The sequence below is a fragment of the Lissotriton helveticus genome, chromosome 8 (genome assembly GCF_964261635.1).
Source record: "Lissotriton helveticus chromosome 8, aLisHel1.1, whole genome shotgun sequence".
Lineage (NCBI taxonomy): Eukaryota > Metazoa > Chordata > Amphibia > Caudata > Salamandridae > Lissotriton > Lissotriton helveticus.
The window spans coordinates 1438158579-1438179048 of record NC_136069.1 but is presented as its reverse complement, the minus strand read 5'-3'; the positions used below and the strand labels follow the sequence as shown (position 1 = coordinate 1438179048).

The window sequence follows — 20470 nt, the reverse complement described above, 5'->3', positions numbered from 1 at the left end:
AATACCTTTTGAGTGCTGGTCAGTTTCTACATGCCATACTTTTAAATGCTATGCACACTGCCTTGTGGACCTCAAGACCTACATATTGGTGACCTATTTATATTTAAAATGGAGGCCTAGGCATGTCAAAAGAGGGTTATTTTAATAGGTTAAATTGCAGTGTTGAAACTGCCACAGTGAAGCTACAGTGGTAATCCTGAAGCCATGTTTTACACTGTCACTGTAGTGGATGGCACAATAGGTGCTGCAGTCCACTAGTAACATTTAACTTACAGACTCTGAGTATATTTTGATCCCTATAGTAGGGACTTATAGATATGTTAAATATACCTATTCAACCATGTTTAGAGGGGGAGCAGAGGCACTTTACTAATGGTTAGGGGGGTTAAAAAGCACAGAGTTTCTATCAACAGAAAAAATATAGGGTTGAGCAAAAGGTAACAAAAGCTCTCTTTAATGCTGCTCAGTTTCGCATGGAAAGCTGAGTTGGATTTGCTGGTAGTCAAACTCCTGACCTGTTGATCACCTCAGTGTTCTTGCTGCCCTAGGTCAAATTAGTTTATTCTGTATGGTCAAGTCCTACGATGTCCCTAAAAATCACAATGTATATCCACAGTTTCATAGCTGTAGAAGGAAGTTCTTTGATCGCGCACTGCTGGCTTTATTTAGCTCCTTTGAAGCTATTGTTGAGTACTTCTACAAAAGTAGAGAGTTACTAGTTCTCCACCTAGTATAATTTGTCCCGTTAAGTAGTTTTACGTCCCTTTATCTGTAATTAATACGTTTGACTGCGGTAGACAAAGAAGGCTGTTAAACATAGTTTTTTTTTGTTTTTTTTTCTTTAATGGCATTTAAGGAACAAACATTCAGCAATATAGACACATCTGATATCTGTATACAATTGTTTCAATATTTTCACAACAGTACAGCAGACATCTATCCGTTCCACTACGACACCTTGTGTTTTCCAGCTAGGATAATCATATAAGAACCCAAATACCCAGAACCCACCCCCACCCAACCTCAAGTTGTCAGCAAATTGTCAGCGTCACTCCCCCTCATACATTGTTCAAAGGTCTTTAGGTCTCGATACTCACTACATAGCTACCGCAGCGTCTAGTGAAGTATAATGCGTTCATGTCCGTCATGTGGGGGATTGCCTATAGAGGATGCTAATGTCGTGGCTTGCAGGTCTTTTATATCCGCCAGCATAGTCGTCCATGGCCGCAGATCATCCTCCAATTTCTCATCCCATCGCACTCACTTCATTCTGACTTCTTCTGCCGCTGCCCACTCACCCAAATCTTACAACCGCCGTTCAATCTTTGGAGGAGCAGTGCCCATCCATGATATAGCGATCCATCGTTTGGCCAATGCCAACCCCAGCATCACAAACCTCCTGCTTAGTTTCTTTTACTTCGGAGCGGGCAAAAGACCCAGCAGCACCTCCCGTATACCTTTGGGCACGGACCATCCCGTCGCCTCCTGTATTTTCTCCAGAACCGAGGTCCAGTACTGAGACAGCATCTATCATGTCCACACCATGTGAATAAAGTCAGAGACAGCAGCCCCGCATCTAGGGCAGCTATCAGGTCTGGTCGGGAAGATTCTACTAAGTGTTTTGGGGGTGAGGTATGTCTGGTGTACAAAGGTATATTGGACTAATTTAAACCGGACATTCGAGTTGACAGCTTTGACCCCTTCATGAATCCTAATCCAGACTTTCTCAGACAAGGGCTCCCCAGTATCTCCTCCCACCTACCCTGGACTGGTAGGGGTGCACTGTTCAAGTCCTCCCGCAATGCTCTGTACAGGTGTGTAATAAAGCACCTCCCCCACGCCATATTCAACATAACCTGCAAAACCCTGATTACCGTAGGTTCATCAGGGGTGGAAGTCCATATCCCCCGTGCTACTTGGTTAATCTTCCCATATTGAAGAAATTGACCTGTCCCCAACTCGAACAGCGATTCCGCTTCCTCCCTAGTAATAAATTGTTTGTTTTGGAACAAATCTCCCACCGTCCAACACCCGCCCTACTTCCATTGCCGGACCGTCATGGAGGCCTCTTTTTTTTTTTTACGAATGGTTGTACCACCCAGAGGGGCATATCTGGGGCGTACGGGGCATGTCTCGCCACTTTTTTAATGACCCGTGCCCCTTGCCGAATTATATATGGTACTGTCCGTGGGGTACTCGTCCTCATCATTAGTAATGCAGCCAGCGAGTGTCCCCCATAGCAACCTTCTCTCCCAGTTGTCGTTCTCGTCCAGCCAATGAATTGCATGCTGGAGCTGTGATGCCATGTAATATAATTCTAAGTGTGGGACCTCCAGTCCGCCGCTCTGCCATGTTCTCTGCAGTGTCGCAAGACTTACACTCTTTCTTTTGGACCCCCATAATAATTCTATCAACAATGTGTTCAGGGACTTAAAAATGTGGGCCAGCACCTCATAGAGAGAGTGCTGTAAAGCATACAGGCATTGAGGGAGTACTATCATTTTAATAATTGCAATTCTGTCCATAAGGGACATCAGTAACTGCTGCCTAAAAAGAATTGAACCTTTCATCCCATCGGTCACCTGCCCTCTATCAAGTGCCAGATACCGGGCGGGATCATTGGCCAGTTTGATCCCCAAATACTTTGGTTCCGAAGTTACCCATGGAAGTTCCCCCTCCAGTATGTCCCCCCTCGCCCTCTTTGCCAGACGACCCACCGGCAACAACCTCAACTTATTAGGATTCGTCTTCAAACCCGACACCTCCCCAAAGTGGGACAGCACAGTCAACAGTGTCGGAATTGCCTGGGCTGGTTGCTGTAAATATACTAGAGTATGGTCTGCGTACATAGACACCCCGTAGTTTGTATCTCCCAATCGTACCCCCCACCCCTCCATTCGCCGCCGTAGAGTCTCCGCCAGCGTCACTATAGCAGCCGCAAACAATAAAGGTGACAAGGGCACCCCTGTCTGTTACCCTGTCGTAGATCAAACCCACGGGAGATCACTCCCCCCTGCTGCACACTAGCTCGTGGGGTCGTATAGATTAATTGGAGCCACCGGAGGAACCCTGGACCCATTCCCATTACTCTGGGTTTCCCAGATATACCCCCATTCCACCGAATCAAATGCTTGTTCAATATAAAGCAGTGCCACAGCACAGTCCTCCTGTTCAACTCTGGGAGAGTGCCGCATCAAGGCCAGGCTGTTAAACATAGTTACTACCAAACTCAAATGTTGATTTGTATTTAAACACTTTCCTGCACACAATCAATCAGTATTTGTAGCGTGTGACTCGTCACCCATGAGGGTCTCCAGGTGCTGGGGTACTGGACCCATTCGAAAATCAGGTCTTAAGTCTCTGCAAGAAGTCAGACAGTGAGGATGATGTACAGAGAGGGAGGTATTCCTGGACTTGGTGGCAAGGTGAGAGAAGGAGTGGCTACCGCTGTGGCTAAGGTAGATGCGTGGTGTCTGTGCAAGGGCGATGGAGGCAGAGCGAAGGTGGATTTTCTTGCAGTGGTCATGTATCATGCTCCTTGGTCATGGATGGCTGTGTAGGCTTATGTCAGTAGTTTGAATTGCCATCTTTTCTGGACGGGGAGCCAGAGGCGGTTCCTCAGGTGTGGAATGGATGTGGGTCTGTTTGGGCAGGTTGAGGATCAATCTAGCCTCTAAAATCTGTATCGTCTGGAGCTTTCTCATGTGTTCTGTGGTGGTTCCTGCGTACAGTGCGTTGCCATAGTACAGACAGCTGGTGATAAGGGCTAGCGTGAGAGTGTGGAAGCAGGCAGAGGAGACAGTTAATCTGTCATTGCATGATGCAATTGCTTTCCAGGATGATTCAGAGGTTGCGGGTGTGGTCTTTTGGTGTAGTGGTGGGTCACAGTTCAGCGGGTCACTAGGTGTCATTCCTGAGAGAGACATGGTTGCTAAAAATATGCAAGTTGATCTTGGCCGTGTTCATCCAGGCTGCGACCTTCTTCATGCAGTTGTGGAAGTTGGTCTTGATGTTGGAGGGGTCAACTAAGGGTAAGAGGATGAATTCGGTGTCGTTGGCGTAGGAAATAATGTTGATATCATGGGTTCTGACAATGTCGGCTAGAGGGAGGAGTCATGTAGGTGTTGAAGAGTGTGGGACTGAGGGATGAGCCTTGAGGAATGTGGCAGATGGTGCTCTTGGGTCCTGAGTTGAAGGGGGGTAGGCGGATTCTCTGCTTGCGGCCCTTGAGGAATGAGGCATTCCATCTGATTGCGTCTCCCTTGATTATGATATGGTGCCTTCTCTTGATGGGAGTGTGAAGGGGTATGGTGTTGAAGGCAGCGGAGAGGTCGAGGAGTATCCGGGCCGCTGATTCCTCTGTCCAGTAGGCGGCGAATGTAGTCTGTGGTGGCGATCAGGGTAGTCTTGGTGTAGTAATTGTCCCCGAAACTGGATTGGGAGGCATCTAGCAGGTGGTTTCTCTCCAGGTGTTTGATGGGCTGTCGGTTGATGGACTTCTCCAGGACTTTGGTGTTAAATGGTAGAAGTGAGATGAGGTGGTAGTTCTGGAGTTCACTGAGGTCTGCAGAGGGTTTCTTGAGGAGCGGTCTGACCTCTGAGTGTTTCCATGCATCGGGGAAGTGACTGTGGCAATGGATGTGTTAAGGATGGTGGTGACTTGGTGGCTGATCTCATTGCTTCCTAGGCTGAAGAGGCAGTGGGGCGGTAGTTGGTGGGTGCTCCCGAGTGGATGGAGTTCATGATGTCTATGGTGTGGTGAGCTGTTCCCATGCAGTGAGATGTTGGTTGGGGAAGCTTCTTCTGTTGAAGTGAGAAGGTTGGTGGGTTGGGGCTCGAAAGTTCCTGTAGATGGTGGATATCTTCTTTTGGAAGTGATTCGCTAGAGCATCAGAGTACTTGTGAGGGAGCGATTGTGTTTTAAGTGGCTGTTGGGCAGGAGAACTCTCTGATGATGGTAAAGAGTTCATTGGTGTGGTTGGTGCTGCAGGTTTTGTCTGGGTTGATGGGGGCAACTCGGTCGGAGGCGTGGGTGACCCACGTATGGAAGTTCTCAACTGCCTGTTGCAGGTTGGTTGTAGCATCGTATCGGTGGTGTTGAGAGCATCCATCGGGTCGGTTTCACTTTTCTCCAGCTGTGGAAGGAAGTACTGTGAGGGTTGGAGGTGGTGTGCGGTAACCCTGTCATTGTGAAGTAGACAATGGAGTAGTTGGTCCAGGTGAGGTCCGTGGTATGGCTGGCTGTATTTGACTCTTTTGCTGGATGTGAAGATCGAGTCCAGTGTATGTCTTGCTTCTGACGTTGAAGGGAGATGGCAATGTTGTATCTGATGGCTAGTAATTACTGTGCATATTTAGTGCTTGCAGCATGTCAACTTCAATAGACTTCTGATTCTAGAGTGATCTGCGTCATTGCTGTTTAAATGTGGTGCCTTCCATGCATTGTTGCTGTCACCCATCTGTTTAAACATTTATATTTAGTACATGCCTTCTGCAATTGGTGTTTGGAAGTTTAAAGCTCCGTGTTTTTGAATTACGGTGACTTTAGCTTCGGCTCATAGGAGAAAAGGAAAGGGACACTATATGGGAAATTGTGGTGCCTTTTAATGCCAGTGATATTGAGCTTCAAGAACATGAAATTCCAGGAGACCATGATGGAATTAACACAATCAGTTCCCAGATTGAGAACCCAAACATTGACATTGACAGAATGTGGCAAGTGGAAGGGAAAGGCAATAAAATGCTACTGGGTAGGCATATAAGAATGCCATTCCTAAATGCAGAAAATTTCACCACTCCGGACCATGTCTAGAAATCAGGAATATACTGGGATTTGGTGTCTGTCCTTCCACTACTTTGGTGCAGACATAAAAGGTACACCTACCTCAAACAGTATATAAGAGATGTCAGCAAAAGATGGTCTGTTTTGTGTACTTCTAGGGGACCAAGCATCCGCCCTTCCCTACTTTGGAAGAACATCCGTTTGTTGCCAGTTCTTGGGATCTGAGAAGAGGAGCTAGGCCTAGTCATTAGAGTCACTGGTTCCATAATTTCAGACTCTACTTATATGTTTAGCTGTAACAGCTCATTTAAATTCAACCTACTTGATCTCACATTTCCCCTGTACCCTTAGCAGTTTGGCCTGAGATTTTGGGATGTCACTTGCTAGTGAGTCAGTGCAGAATGTTACAGAAGGGTTTGTACCAGAAATACACTGCCCACGTTCCCAAGGATAACCTGTACATATCATTTCTTGATAACCTCAGGCTTTATTGAAGGTCAAGTATTTCACTTTCAGCCAATGGAGCTGTACGATTGTTAAAAGAAAAGTTAACTCTTCAGAGACCTTTATTCTTGCTACTCATAGCAAACATGTGTGAAGCCTGATTGATCATGCTCAGTAGAGCATCTGATGTCCTTTGGGTTGCCAGGCATTCAGTTCTGTTCATGTCTTGGTACAAGGCATTACAGCGTAGGTCTAAAACAGACTGAAGATTAGTTAAAAGGTAATACAACTACATATCTAAGTACATTTTACAGAACTATCTTTTCCTGTCAACCATTGATTCACAAATCATGAATGCCTGTAGGAAAACCTCAATAGCTACAAACACCAAAAAATGAAAAATGTAGGCTTGATTCCCATGGAGTTACACTTGATGACAAGAACCCCTCATAACATCCCATTGCCGCATTTCACTAACACCCTGACTCCTTTCATAAGTTCAGACTATCTGTAATGTAGTGGGAGTTTTTACAAAGCTGCAAGAATTTGTCTTTCGTGAGATCAAAAGCCAAGTGTACTAACCCTGCAATTTTGCTGGCTCAAAAGGAAGGTTACTTTGACCTGACAGACTGGAAACAAATAATACATGAAAGTGGTTTATGGCTGCTTGTGAGGCCAATACGATAGGAGTAAGTGGACTGGGTGAGGATGGTGGTTTTCCATAGTAGATGTTGGTGTGCTCCATTTGACAGTTGCCCGCTCTCCATATGACAGGACCGTGTGAATGATTTGATGAAAATAATAAGTTCCTGGATCTCCCCTACCCCACTAAGGCTTCTAGTTCAGTTATAGAGCGGATGTCAGTGAGCAGATTATTTCCAGAGAGTCCCATGACACAAGTAAGAGCAGCAAAGTGTTGCATAGGTAGAACAGTGTAAAAGATTCTAAATCATTTAATATGGATTATTTTGTGAAGATTGATGCCAAAAATGTGTATCACCACCCTACAAGATTTGCTAGAACTTACTCTTATTAGGCCAAAAAATTTGCCTTTTTCAGAATAATCTGTTGTTGGGTCAGTTGATTTTTGAACAGTTGGGTTAGGACAAAAGAAATGTGAACATTTAAATCCAAACCACAAAGTATGTAACACTGAGCTTAAATTTTTAATTTGGTAGTAGTTTTCAGATTCCCATAACCCAAATTGTATTAGTTAGTAAAAATGAAACACGGACTCCATAGCCAACGCTAAACAGGAAAAACTAATGTAATTGCTCCCATAGGTCCTGCTCCGCCCCAGCTTTCTTTTGTTACGGCTTTCTTCTACCCCATCAACAAGTTTGTACTGTCTTCATTACTGCCCTGCCGGCAGCCGGTTACAGGGTTTTGGCAGCGTCGGCCATGATCCTGGACATAGACTTTGGGAAAGGTACAGCAGAAAGGGGTGATCTGTGGTGAGCTAGCAGTGAGTTTAGAGCGGAGTCCTGGGTAGAGCCCTGGTCCACAGAGGCGCCCCAGCTAGGTCTGGGTGCGACTTGCGTTCCGGGTGAGCTCCCTGCCTCTGCTGTCTGCAACCTCTTCAGTCCTGCTCTAGCTGCTGCAGCAGTTGGTCTTTGAGGTAAACGTTCCAGGATTTAATTCAGCAAACCAGCTAAATACTTGATCTAGAAAAGGTCCCAGCAAAAGGATCCAGGCGATTGTTATTCCCCCACACCGCAATCATACAGGGGGCACAAACCAATCCAACTAACTAATCTGTTGAAAAACTGTGGTCTGCTTTCGTTCTGTCTGGGGAAGAGGCAATTGGAAGGGAACTGTGAGCGCTTATTTTCCACCACACCCACTTGATTTCGTCCTGCGGAGATAGCCAAAGGCAGTAAAGAGGGGGTGGGGGGGAAGAGGAACTGACATTCTGGAAAACTTGAGACCCGGCGTCACCAAATGATATCTGCCTCAACGCAGCAGGGTGAATCACAAAAAAAGAGCTGCAGAGGGCCCTTCACCCACCATAAGACAAGCGGGCACCCCCAATCTAACTAGAACCTCTCCTGCAAGCTACCATTTTAGCTACAATGCAAGCTATTTCCCAAAGCACATAGTATGTTTAGTTTGAGGCAGGGGTCAATCATGACAAAGAGGAGGACTGGGACAAAAAAAGAGACCCTCCAAACATCAAGCTACACGAGGACCACCCAATGATATTCAACTTCTAAAAGAGCCAGCCTCTGTATTGTCTCCAATTCCACACTCCGCGTCAATATGCAGGTACTTTACACCAGCGCCCGCTTCAAACAGGGCCCATACTGAGGGAACCCTGGATGAACAATAACTAATACCACTCACATCAGACGATTTGGGAAACTAATCAGTGTATTACCTGGAAACAGACCAGGAGCAAAACTCCCACAGCTTGGGACTCCTGGAAAAGGCAGTCTCACGTCTGTCAATCCACCAAGCAAGGCTCACTGCACGGCCAGCACCCCCGAAACGGAAAAGTGTTTTGAGCCACCTGAGGTCATTGAAATATCATCAGTGCTCACTTCGCCAATAGGTCACCAATGCCAACAAGGAGAACATTGAAAAAGACACTTTAGAGCATGGCCGCTGCTCCCACAGTGTATGCAAGGTAGAACATTTTTGAAGGCAATGTCTTCTCATTGAAGAAAATATACCTAGTCATCCCCAAGCCCTAGTCGAAATTATCAGCCGGGTCACTGCTATGACTTAACAATGGTTAATAAAAGCTGTTACCCACTGTTGCTACGTCATAAGGAATTCCAGGCTCTCACAGAGACTGTTAGAGCAGCGCTGGAAAGCAGAGAGCACAGTTGCTATAACAGAGAGAGGGGAAGGCAAAAGAGTGCTGTGGGTCGTGCAGGACTGGGCATGTATTTTTTTGTTTTTTTTAAAAACATTTTTGGCATGGAGGAGGGGCCATGTTATGTATGGCATCTTTATTACTCCTCTGTCCCTGCATAACAGTTGAAAGCAGATTATATATGTGGGCCGTATAAAACATAAAATTGTTAGATGGAAAATAAGTGAATTACGGGGATATTTTTTCACCTTGTATTTCTAAGTGACATCATAGACCACTCCAGCTTTGCTATTATCTATCGGATGTTACTTTAAGTACCTTATTGAAAAACATCCTGGTAATTTACTGTTACCCATCTATAATTCTATGTATGTTAGCTTGTCCTGCTGAGATTGATCAGACTGATGTAGAAATGACCTTCATTCAGTCTTTTTTTGCATGTACATTCTCAGGACCCTCTGACTTTCCCACGTTTACATCTGAGTCAACAGTGATTGATGTTGGCATTTCCCAAGGATCTTTTTGTCACTCACATATTTTTAAACGGTATTGTTCAGCCTCCGCTCGGTCTTCCTGGCTAACCGCTTCCAATGTTTTACATGTGTTGAGCACACACAGTATTCTCCTTCAAGTTGTCAAGGTAGATATCGGGGTGTTGCAGTGATAGACATTTGTGCTGGCAGTAGCTCTGGCTAATTTAAAAGGTTATGTTGGTGTACTGAAGCTAAGCATCTCTGCTGTGCCACATTTTGACCAAAGGACATTACATTTTAGGTTGAGCCTGGGCAGCACATGCGCTGCTCTGTGAGGCATGCTGTATTCAGGTATGAACTTGAAACTCCGCCCACTCTCCACCCATATTTTTCATTGGCTTATGTCATTGTGCTTTGTAAATATGGGCTTCTGATTTGTTTATAGGCTTATTAGGCCCTCCTCAGTACCTCCCTGTCTTCTGTTGTTACCTCCCATGAGGACTGGCCCTTTTACATGTGTCCTAACTTGGAAGCTTTCGTTAGCAGTTCCGAGAACTATTTACTTAAATAATGTGCACAGCACTCCCGGAACGTCAGCTTCAGTAATGGCATCTGCTTCCTATTTTACTTGCGGCTCAGCACACTACTTTTTTTCTACTTATTTACTTTAACTTACAATGGCGGCATGGTGGGTAATTGCAGCTTGCCAAACTCTTTGCTGCTTCGTCATTTTTAGTAACTCAGCGCTCAATGGGCATTGTGCTATAACTTTTAAATGCACTCCATATTCCATTCCCCCCTCCTCCCTCTGCTGCAAGGACGCCTGTGACAAACAGAGGCTTTTTTTTTTTTTTTTTTAAGTATGGGGCGCTTTTCCAAAAATAGCATTTTTAATGCGGTAGGTCTCAAATTTGCGAGAGTTTGAGCTATTGGCTTTGTCATTTACAAAGCCAATGGCTCAAACTCTCGCAAATGTGTCAGCAGTGCACCTATTCTTTGTTTCATGTTTGTCTCAGGGATTAGTGCTGTTTCAGACTCTCTCCTCTTTTCACCTTTGGGTGTTGAAGAATATTGGCCACTTTGCTTTACTAGGAAAGTAAGATGTCAGTTGTCCTATCTACGGTCTATTCGATATTCCTTTAATTTGGGATCTCCAAAAATGCTGCAGTTCATATGTTCGTTGGGGCCCTTTAAAAGTACTCCATGTTTAGATTCAGAATTACATTTAAGTTTTGTGCATGTCCCACGAAAGCGTCTTTCTCTGTAGTCTCTTGAAAATGAGCTGATTCTGTACAGACCATGTCCTGTTTTAGGCTGGACTAGTTTCAATCTCCCTAACATTGCAATGAGTCAAATAGTGTGCAGAAGGGTGTAGCAATACACAGAGGCAGTATTCCACTTCCGCGAGTATCTGGGCAGGTTAAAGAGTAGATGTTACTCAGTTTGCTGACTAACCTTCCTAAAGCCATAAAAGTAGATCGGTTGTACGATGTCCATCTTAATTCATAAGGTAATAGGGTACTGGTAACTGATTACAAATTAAAAATGGGCTATTTGGTTTCTCTATTAAAACTGTGAATTGCTATTGCCACAATAATCTGTAACCTCTTTATGTGCTTCTAATCAATGTATGAAGACTGTGCAGTATGTTTTTGGGGGCACGGGGCAATGTATCGTAAACTTGTTGGAGCCAATTCACAATAAACTATCCAGACGTGACAGCCCAACACTGTCAAGATCCCATTTTTCAGTGACATTCTATGAAAGCATTGTAATGGCTAGCACCATCATCAAACTTAGTGATCTGACAAATGTATTAAGAAACTCATAAGGATCATGGAAAATACTTTCAAATGAATGTATTTCCACACTCTTCTAGGAGCCAGGTGGCCTTCTGTTTATTGCCACCATTTAAAGGAAGCCATACTTTTATGTTATTTGCTTGTAGAATATGGCAGAGGTTTGTTATCTGCAATAAAAATCTTGTAAACTAGGCTGTCAGTGAAGAACATTGCTGTTGGACTTAATCAGGCTTGTTGTTTCTGACAAAGCCCAAAATCGGGCCAGCACGACGCCTTTCACAGCAGTTGTTACCATCTCTGAATGATAGTGTTATATCTATAGAACCACATTTCGTTTCCCCTTTTATTCAATAGTACCATACAGTGTATTGACTTTGTGTTGGTGGAAATAATAAAGCTCCAGTCTATCTGGATTTTATGTTGTGATCAGCTTTTCCAAGCAGGGCTCTCGGAAATTCACGATTCAGTGATCAGGAACATTTTTCAGAGGCCAGAAAGCTTGATCCTGTTGAGGTTTGCCAAATTTACGGTTCATTTAGCCCATTGAACAGTCAGGGTCTTCCACCCTGATTGATTAATCTTGACAACTTGCATAGTTCACCCCTAAGCGGTGCAGTTTACACGCTCTAAATGTAACTTTTTTAGCTTTGGATGGAACAAGCACGGGATGCAGAACTCGCTTGCTGGTGCACTAGACCCCATCTGTCTTCTCACCTCCAGGGCAAGTGATAAGCGAGTAATAATCAAATGACAACCTCTGTTGATTAGTAGAGTTGGTGCACTTCCCCTGCGAAACCAGTAGGGCCAGCATTACCTTTGTGTTTTTGCATGATGCGCTCTTCGATTCTATTTTTTCGGATTCTTTTTTTTTTCTACTGTTTTATCCGGTGCAAATCATTTTATTTCTGCCTGTAAAGTTTCAGTATTGACTGTGGGTAATCAAAAGTCTTGGTTGCATTGCAGAGCGGAGCGAATTACTGTGGCTTCATGACCAGTGCTCCTTGTAACAGATATCAGTGTACACAAAAACACACACTGCTTCTGGTTTTGCCAGGTACCTAGGGCCTAAATACCAGTTTGGTGGTCCATCGGACCGACAAATTCCTGGTGGTGTGGTGGCGATCGGGACTGGCGCACCAGTGGTCGGACCGCCAAAGGACCTCCTTAACCACTGGTGATCTGGGGCAGCAGTATGCTGGCGGTGCCACTGCGGCAGCGCCCAGCTTATTACAACTTTACTGACCTCCACACATTTCATGGTGGTGATCCCACCATGAATTGTGTGGCATTCAGGAAAGTAGGGGTGCCCTACGGGACCCCTATGCATGGGGATGCATTCAAGAGGGGCACATTCCATGCCATGCAGGAACTTGCTTTGGCCCTCCTTCGGTGCCTTAGTTCAAAGGCTCACATATGAGCCTTAGTACTGCACCACCTCAGGACCACAGCACTGCCTGCCCACGGAATGACTCGTGATCTGGTGGGCAGTGGTCTACTTTGACGGTGTGGGAGCGGGGCGCTGGCATGGCGGTCTGCTCCCACACCACCAAAGTCATAATTAGGCCTGAAGACTGCCAGGTCTTGCTTCCACCTCAGACCTCTTTTCCAACACCCTACAATTGCTTTCTCCTTATCTTGCTCTTGTATTTTCTTTTTCATATCTACTTTCTTCCTTTAATTGCGTTACCATCTTCCCATCTTTCGTTCTCCTTTTTCTGCCTTTCATTTTTAAAAATAACATTTTATTGAAGATTATCCATTATTAGCTATACAAACAGATGTTAGTCCCAGATTCAATAATCCGGCATACAGGACCACTACATAAATAGTACATCTCTCTCCTTATACCGTGTCTTCTACCCACTCCCCCATGGCTCTTCAGTCTGCCTACTATGCAGGGATTAGTACATTTTTACATTTTTTCCTCTATAGACCCCTGTCGAATCCTGTTGCATTCAAGCAATATTCCTCTGTATTAAGCCCAGTTCCCCGAAATCTTGGAGTGCTTTTGTGGGCAACCTCTGGCTGTTTAAATTGGTATCCCCAATGTTAATCTAGAGTCCAGCCCCTTTTTCCAATCTTTCAAAGTGGGGGTTGCATTGTGTTTCCAATACCATGCGATGTCCCTTTTAGCAACCATTAGTGCGATTTAAAGTAATGCCATTTTATGTGTTGCTGTCCAGATTAGCTGGTATATGTAGCAGCACTAGGAGTCTCTTGGGATACTTCAGCCGAGCAACCCTGCACCTATTATAGTGAACATCCATCCCAAAAAGGGGTCAGTTTTAATACAGGACTAAATTGTATGTGATCGCTCTCCCACCTCCCCTCGGTGCCTCCTCAAGCTTCTCAGAGAGGGCACCAGACCCATCTTTCACAACCTATATTTTGTTCTGTGTGTACATCTGAACAGAACTGTGTTGCAATCACTGCCTCCAATGGGGATGCACAGCCTCCCTCCAATCGACCTCTGCTAGTCAGGCTAGATCAGATTCCCAGGCCTCCCTCAGTTTCAGTAAAGTGTCCGGGGATTAAGCATCAAGGGGCGATATATTTGTGAAATCTTATGGGCACCCAGGTTTTCCCCCTATAATTTATTATCTAAGGCGCTAGCCGTCAGCAGGTCCTCCAAGGACCCTAAGTAGTGTGTCAATGCATGGTGAAGTTGGTGATATTCAAAGAATTGGCTACAGTAGAGTTCAAATTCCTCCAGGAGTGTTGCAAATGATTTCATCGTAGTCCCTTGCATCACATCTCCGAGTTTGGCGATCCCGACCACATCCCATAAACTGAAGTTTTGCAAACGGTTCACACAGTTGTGCTTTCCAGTTTAGTAAACGCTGTCTTACGGATTAGATAGTGGTATTTTTACAACTGGTAAAAGATCTGGGGCAGTGAGACCATCTTAAGGATAGTTGAGCAGCCTAGAAGTGATAGGGGCAGGCCTGACCAGAACAATATATTTGTTACCAGTTTATATAACCAGGGTTGAATGATATGCCAAGCACTCTAGGTGTCCAGGGTAACAGACTCCCAAATATCTGTACCCACCTTCTGCTTGTCTGTATCTTGCCCATACCAAGTCAGCCGGTTGATCATCCTTCACATACAAGGAGGACTTTGTCTCATTTTAGACACAGGCCCGGAAAGGTACCAAATATGCAGAGGATCTGTAACAGAAGGGCGCCTTACCATTCCAGGTTTGATAGGAACACCTGTACATCATCGGCATATAACGTGATTTTATTCTGTAGTCTTGGTGCTGACTCAAAACCCCGGATCTGCTTGTCTACCAAGATCCAATTCACCAACTGTTCTATCGCTAGTGCAAAAAGGAGTAGGGAAAGAAGATAAGCAAGCCGAATCCCTTGGCTGATTCAGAAGTCATCTGAGTTAACCTTCCTGATACTGAGCATGGGCTTTGAGATCTGTATGAAGTAGTTTGATGTAACTGCAAATCTTGGGACCCAAATTGTACTTCCTCAGGAGGGAAAAGAGAAAATCCCATCTGATGGAATAGCAAGCTTTTTCGAAGTCAGCTAGCAACCATGTCAGGGGGCCTTCCAGCCTACCACTCAGAGCTAGGGCTTTACAAGCTCTTCTGATATTATACTGTCACTGTTACTACGAGACCAGACCTCATGAGGTTACTCCTAAACCCAGTGGAGAACTGGGTAGTAAGTGTGCATTACAAATAACAAAGTCTCAACAGGTAATACTTTGAGACAATTTTAGAAAACCTACGCAATAGTTGCAAGAAGGAGGAGACGGGGAGTTGCAAGAAGGAGGAGACGGGGAGGCATTAATGGTTGTTGGAATAAATGCGAAGAGCAGTATGTATTTAAACAAAGTGGGATGACGGCACTATATTCCATTGAATGTACGTGTAACCTGTACAAACTTGTGTGCATGTGTGCTCGTGAAAAAGGCGAATTATGCAATGTGACAAGTGAAACAGCAAAAAAAAGGTGCAAAGGAAACAGTATTGTCAAGTTGTTCGCGACTGTTTTAGTCAGTATTTTGACTTTGGCGGTGATCGGACAATAGAACAAGCACTGCTCTGATGGTCTTCTGGATTGATGTATCATCGCTATCTCGGCCATCCATAAGTCCTCCGGAAGAGTCCCCTTTTGGACAGCCTCTGTAAAAATGGCAGTCAGGTGAGGGGCAATGACCTCCTTGCATAACCAAAAAAACTCCACTGGAACTCATTTCGACCTGGAGTCTTACCAGCCATCAATTGGCCGTGGCATCCCACAACTCACCCTCTGTGAGAGGTTCCTCAGGAGGGTCTCTCTCAATGGTACCCAGGCTCTTAACTGGGAGGTCCCTGATGAACCTTTCCATGTCATGTCCAGGCACTAGGCCCTCCTTGGAATATAATTTCTCATAGTAGGAGGTGAACTCTCTAGCCACAGCCTTATCTCCCCTGAAGGGGGAGGTGGCGTGGGGGTCCATCTAATACTCTGATGGTTTCTAAGGGATTTCTCTGCATTCTATTTGAGAATAGCCAATGAAGGGTTCTACTTACTTTACTATCCCATTGATAGATGCAGCTTTGAGTCCCTTTCCATGCTCATTTAGCTTTGTCCTTATATAGCTGTTTGAGGGTGTCCTGTGCATGGTCTAAGTGATGGAGAGAGCATAGTTGATGGTCAATTTCCAGAATGCAGAATTCGAATTCTCTAAGGGTTTGCTGCTTCCTTCTCCCCACTTTCGCCTGATAGCGAATAATTTCACTTCAAAGGCTGACCTTAAACGCCTCCCACAGACTTGTAAGGGCGGTCACGGAGTCAGTTTTGGTTTGAGAGAAGTCTATTGGAAATGTAAGATGATGCCTTTGATCTGGGGCAGCGAACAATGGGTCTAATCGCCAGCCTGTTTGTCAAGTTGTACATCTGGTTCTCCATTGTAATCGTGTGGGTATGTGGTCAGAAATACAACAAACTAGGATCTGGATGTCAGCCACCCAATGGAGATTGGTGCTCGAAATAAAGTAGTAGTCCAGTTGGGAAAAAGGCTTATAGGCCCCTGAGTAAAACGTGTATTCCCTCTCACATGGGTGTTGTGGCCGCTGTGGACCCATGAGCCGTAGAGCCTTTGTACATTTTTCCAGGTGAGTCATCCCCAAGCATAGACCACCACTTTTACTAGAGTGATCCCAGTCCCAGCTCAGTACTCCATTAAAGTCACTGTAAAGTAATCTCCTACTCAGACGTCCTTGTGCAAGCAATTTCTCCTACAGTACTAAGAAGGTTTCTTCAGGGTTGGGGGGCATAAGCACAGAATAACGGAAGTGTGATTCGATACATTAGCCCCGCCACTCCTACGTATCTGTCCTGTGTCATGCTAGGTATGATGTACGTCAAAATGCAGCCCGTCTCTTAGGAGGATGGCTGCACTCCTTGATCCACTCTGAAAACCAGCATGAAACACCCTCAAAATTCCCATCCGGGCCAGGAAGGGGCACTGGTTTTCAGAAAACATCTGGTCTGACGTTTTGCCGCCACTAAGACAGCCCCAACAGCCCCATGCTTAATATTCTCAAGGAGCTCAATTACATTCCATGAAAGGACCTTCACTAATTCTAGTTCAGCGACAGAGCCCATGGGACTATGGAGTCAATCTAAGAAGGGGCCTGGACGAATGGGGTCTTCCAAAGCAGCACTACCATCGGTCACTGATATCACGAGGTGAACTATAAACTTCGGAACAAAAACTATTACCATAACATTCCCAAATTAAATCTCTCACCCCCCTCCACTGTATACTTAAAAAACAGGAGGCATCTATTGTATAACTGTATGGGGCAAAACGGGCCGCATGTAAGAAAACAGTAACAACAAAGTCCCATCGTGCATTGAGTTCCCTTATTTTCCCTATAAACCTGTAACCAGGGAAACAGAACAGTTGATTGGCAGGGAGGTCGCCAATGAAGGGTCCCTCTAGGATCCCCCAAATGTCCAAGATGTTGATTTAAGCGTGATCAAAATGTCTCAAGATCATATTGTCTGGTTGCCTACTTCAAGTAGCAGCTTTCCATAACTCTTTGCAGTCAGTGTGTGACTCACCTAGAGGCCAACTTGAACACCATCAAGGCTGTGCTGTCACAGCAGGTACCTCGGATCCACTTGGGTAGCCCCCTCTGCCTCTGGTGTTTCCTTGTTCTGTCTAGAGGGGCTCGCAGGGATCCCGGGGGTCCTTCTCTGCAGTCTCTTGTGGTGTGATTGGGGCCTGTTTCCCATGCAGGTCCAGGGAAGGAGCGGCAACCCGAGCCCCGAACCGAGCAGTGAGGCCTTCTTCCGGGGCGGCATCACATTAAGAAGTAGCAGTTGTTTCTTCTCTGCCCACTCCCAGACCTCTTCCAGCAATTCAAAGACCAATGTGTGGCTCTGATAGAGCACTTTAAGTTTGCCTGGGTAGAGAAGCATATAGCGGATGCCCAGGTTCCTAAGCTTCCACTTAGCCTCAACGAAGGATTTCCTCTTTTGCTGCATCATACATGTGTAGGCCGGAAATATCATGATCTAAAAGAGAGTCCAATGTCGAGTTGGTCTGAGTGCGGCCCAGTTCAGAAAGCCATCATAATCCTAATAGTTGAATAATCTGGCAACCATGGGACACGGGTAGCTGTGGGCGGAGGGCTCGGTGCAAGCGCTCTGTGCACTCGTTTGCTGATAAAATAGGAGGATAATTCATCAGGCGGTAATTGGCTCTCCTACCAGCGATCAAGGAATTTTGCCGGGAAGGAGACTTTACAGTCCTCCACGAAGCCCACGAAGGGTAGATTATTTCTGCGGGCCCTTGCTTCAGCATCCTCCACTCGGATCGGCAATTCCCTGGTTATAGTCATCATCTTAGTAAGGGAGTGTAGTAGTGCTTTCACCTTAGCTTTCAGTTATGAGATCCTGCCCTCTGCTCCTCTGTCCACTATTTGTCGCAGGTCTTGTCAGAGCAGGAGCATATCTGCACCCAATGCAGACCTCCAGGATCTCTTTGGATTAAGTAATGACTGCAAGTATCGCTGCTGTGTCCATTGCTTTTTCTTCAGAGGGTGTGGCATGTAGGGCGGATTGTAAGGTGCTAGTCACAGGCTGTGCAGAGGGGGCCTCGGTGAAAATATCCAAAGTGCCCTGCAACTTGTCCTTGGCCATTAGTCTGCCTCTAGGCTCTAGTGGGTCCCGCAGTTACCACGCCTGGCCCGTCGAAGTGCCTGCCCTCCCCAGTTGCAAGGGGCTGTGCTTGAGCAGTCGAGGTGCTCAAAGAAGCTCTCTGAGGTCCCACCATTCTGGCCTAGTCCCTGCGCCAGTGTCTCCCTCCCAGGTGCCTTGTGCAGGAGGGAGGGGAGAGAGGCTAACTGTTGCACAAAAGGCAAAGGAGCCCAGTTCACGCTCCCCTGTGTGGGGTATCGTCTATATTCCTGGGTAGCTACTCCTAGGATAGGGTAGGATTGTCACCATCCCCAGCGTCGCTGCATCCAGAGCCAGCTGAAGTTATAGGAGGTCCTCCTTCTCGCCCTTGAGAAGCCCCTAGCCCCAGCATGATCAGATTCAGAAACCTCTCAAATATAAACCCTTCCGGCTGGGCGCACAGGGCCTGGAATACACCCGGTCCTGTGCGGCCTAGCCCCACTCACTTCTCATGGCCTGCCGCCGAGACCTGCATCCTCAGCACTCACCAAAAGCAGTCCTACGGTGTGGCGGGCAACACGCTAGTGCAATTCTTTGTGCTTTTATAAATAGTATAACATAGCATAATTAGCAGTAGTGCCACAGTTTTATCTACCACTTGCCAACACTTCCTGTTGTCCCACTTCTACAGTGTTGCTGATTAAAAATACAAACCACTGAAGAAGCGAGATTAATAAGAAGGGTTCAAATGGCACAAATAATAAATTAGCTATCAGTGTTATGTTCCCAGGCCTTATGAAGTAAACATTATGCAGAAGTGGACGTTTGAAGTCTGCTGCGAAAACAGGTATTGACTAAGCATCTCTCAAATAACCTTTAAATAAAGTCTGGGAACTGATTTAACCATTTACGTCCTATATCTATAGGGTCCAGGGCTGCACATAGCATGTTATATTGTACCCCAGTACCATTTTCCTGTTGATTGCAATAGAGCAAGAGTTACATTGTCCCATTGTCACTTTTCTTTTGATCGCGACAGAGTAAGTGTGACGTGTGAACAAACTGTTTAATACATGTAGATATGACTAGGTTACCTACATTACATTTAGACTGTTTTAAAAATGTATATATTTTCACATTTCTTGTAGGTTCTGGTCTGACCAATATGAAAACCGAGGAGTTCTCTGAAGTTAAAATGGACTCAGAGTACCGGCGTGATTCGGGATACGAAGTGCATCATCAGAAACTAGTAAGTGCTGAAGGGGTCTCTTTTCAAGGCTGTTGCTGCAAATTGTACCTGGAGTTCGACTCTTGGTGATCCAGTCTTAACCTGGTCTCCGAAATGTTCCATTTTGACAGCAAGCATCTTGTCCCTGTGCCCGTCCTCGCACATCTGAAATGCCAATTTTTCCAATGTTTTTTTCTTTCTACAAAACAGTAGTTTCCTACTGATGTGGAAATAATTGGTATAAGTAAAATAAAGCCTAATTTATTTAAAAATAAAAAGAAGTATGTACAGGGTCTAACATTTTTCTGGAGAGACCATTACTGGCATTACCGAATACAAAGGCATCCTAGTCTTGAATCTAATCTAGTTTGTTCTGTCTCCCAAGACTCGTGGTCTTCTTATCATAGTCTTGCAAGCACCTTTTCTATCTTTATCCCTTTTCACTTGCTGTGGGTGAGTCCGATGGGACCCTTGAGGCTTCTGGGCTTGTGAACTAATGACCTGGAATTAAAAAGCTGGTCACATAAGCAAATGAAGCAAGAACTTAAGTGGAAGGCCCGTGTCCCTTCTAGGCCGTGCTCAATGCGTCGTTCTTAACTATTTGCTTGCCAAGTGATGGAATTCTCACATTTGATGCCCCCTTGTTTTATTTTGCCCTCTCAAAACTTAGTGAAATATTGTGCCATAAATGTTAATGAATAACTTTAAAATAACATTTGCTGTATAAAGTGATTCTTTGTTATGTATGTATGTAGGTTTGCACTATAAAGCGAGTCCTCTTGAAACTTTATAC

The 20470-nt window shown here is 45.3% G+C and overlaps 1 protein-coding gene across 4 annotated transcripts in view; it reads left to right on the top strand.

Moving 5' to 3' along the window:
- APP (amyloid beta precursor protein) overlaps positions 1–20470 on the top strand; it is a 493123-nt gene that overhangs the window by 432754 nt on the left and 39899 nt on the right. For all 4 annotated transcript variants that reach the window (XM_078658371.1, XM_078658373.1, XM_078658374.1 and 1 more), the window contains one exon: positions 19598–19698. In XM_078658371.1, coding sequence (XP_078514497.1) covers positions 19598–19698 — 101 coding nt within the window. The remainder of the gene's footprint in view (positions 1–19597; positions 19699–20470) is intronic.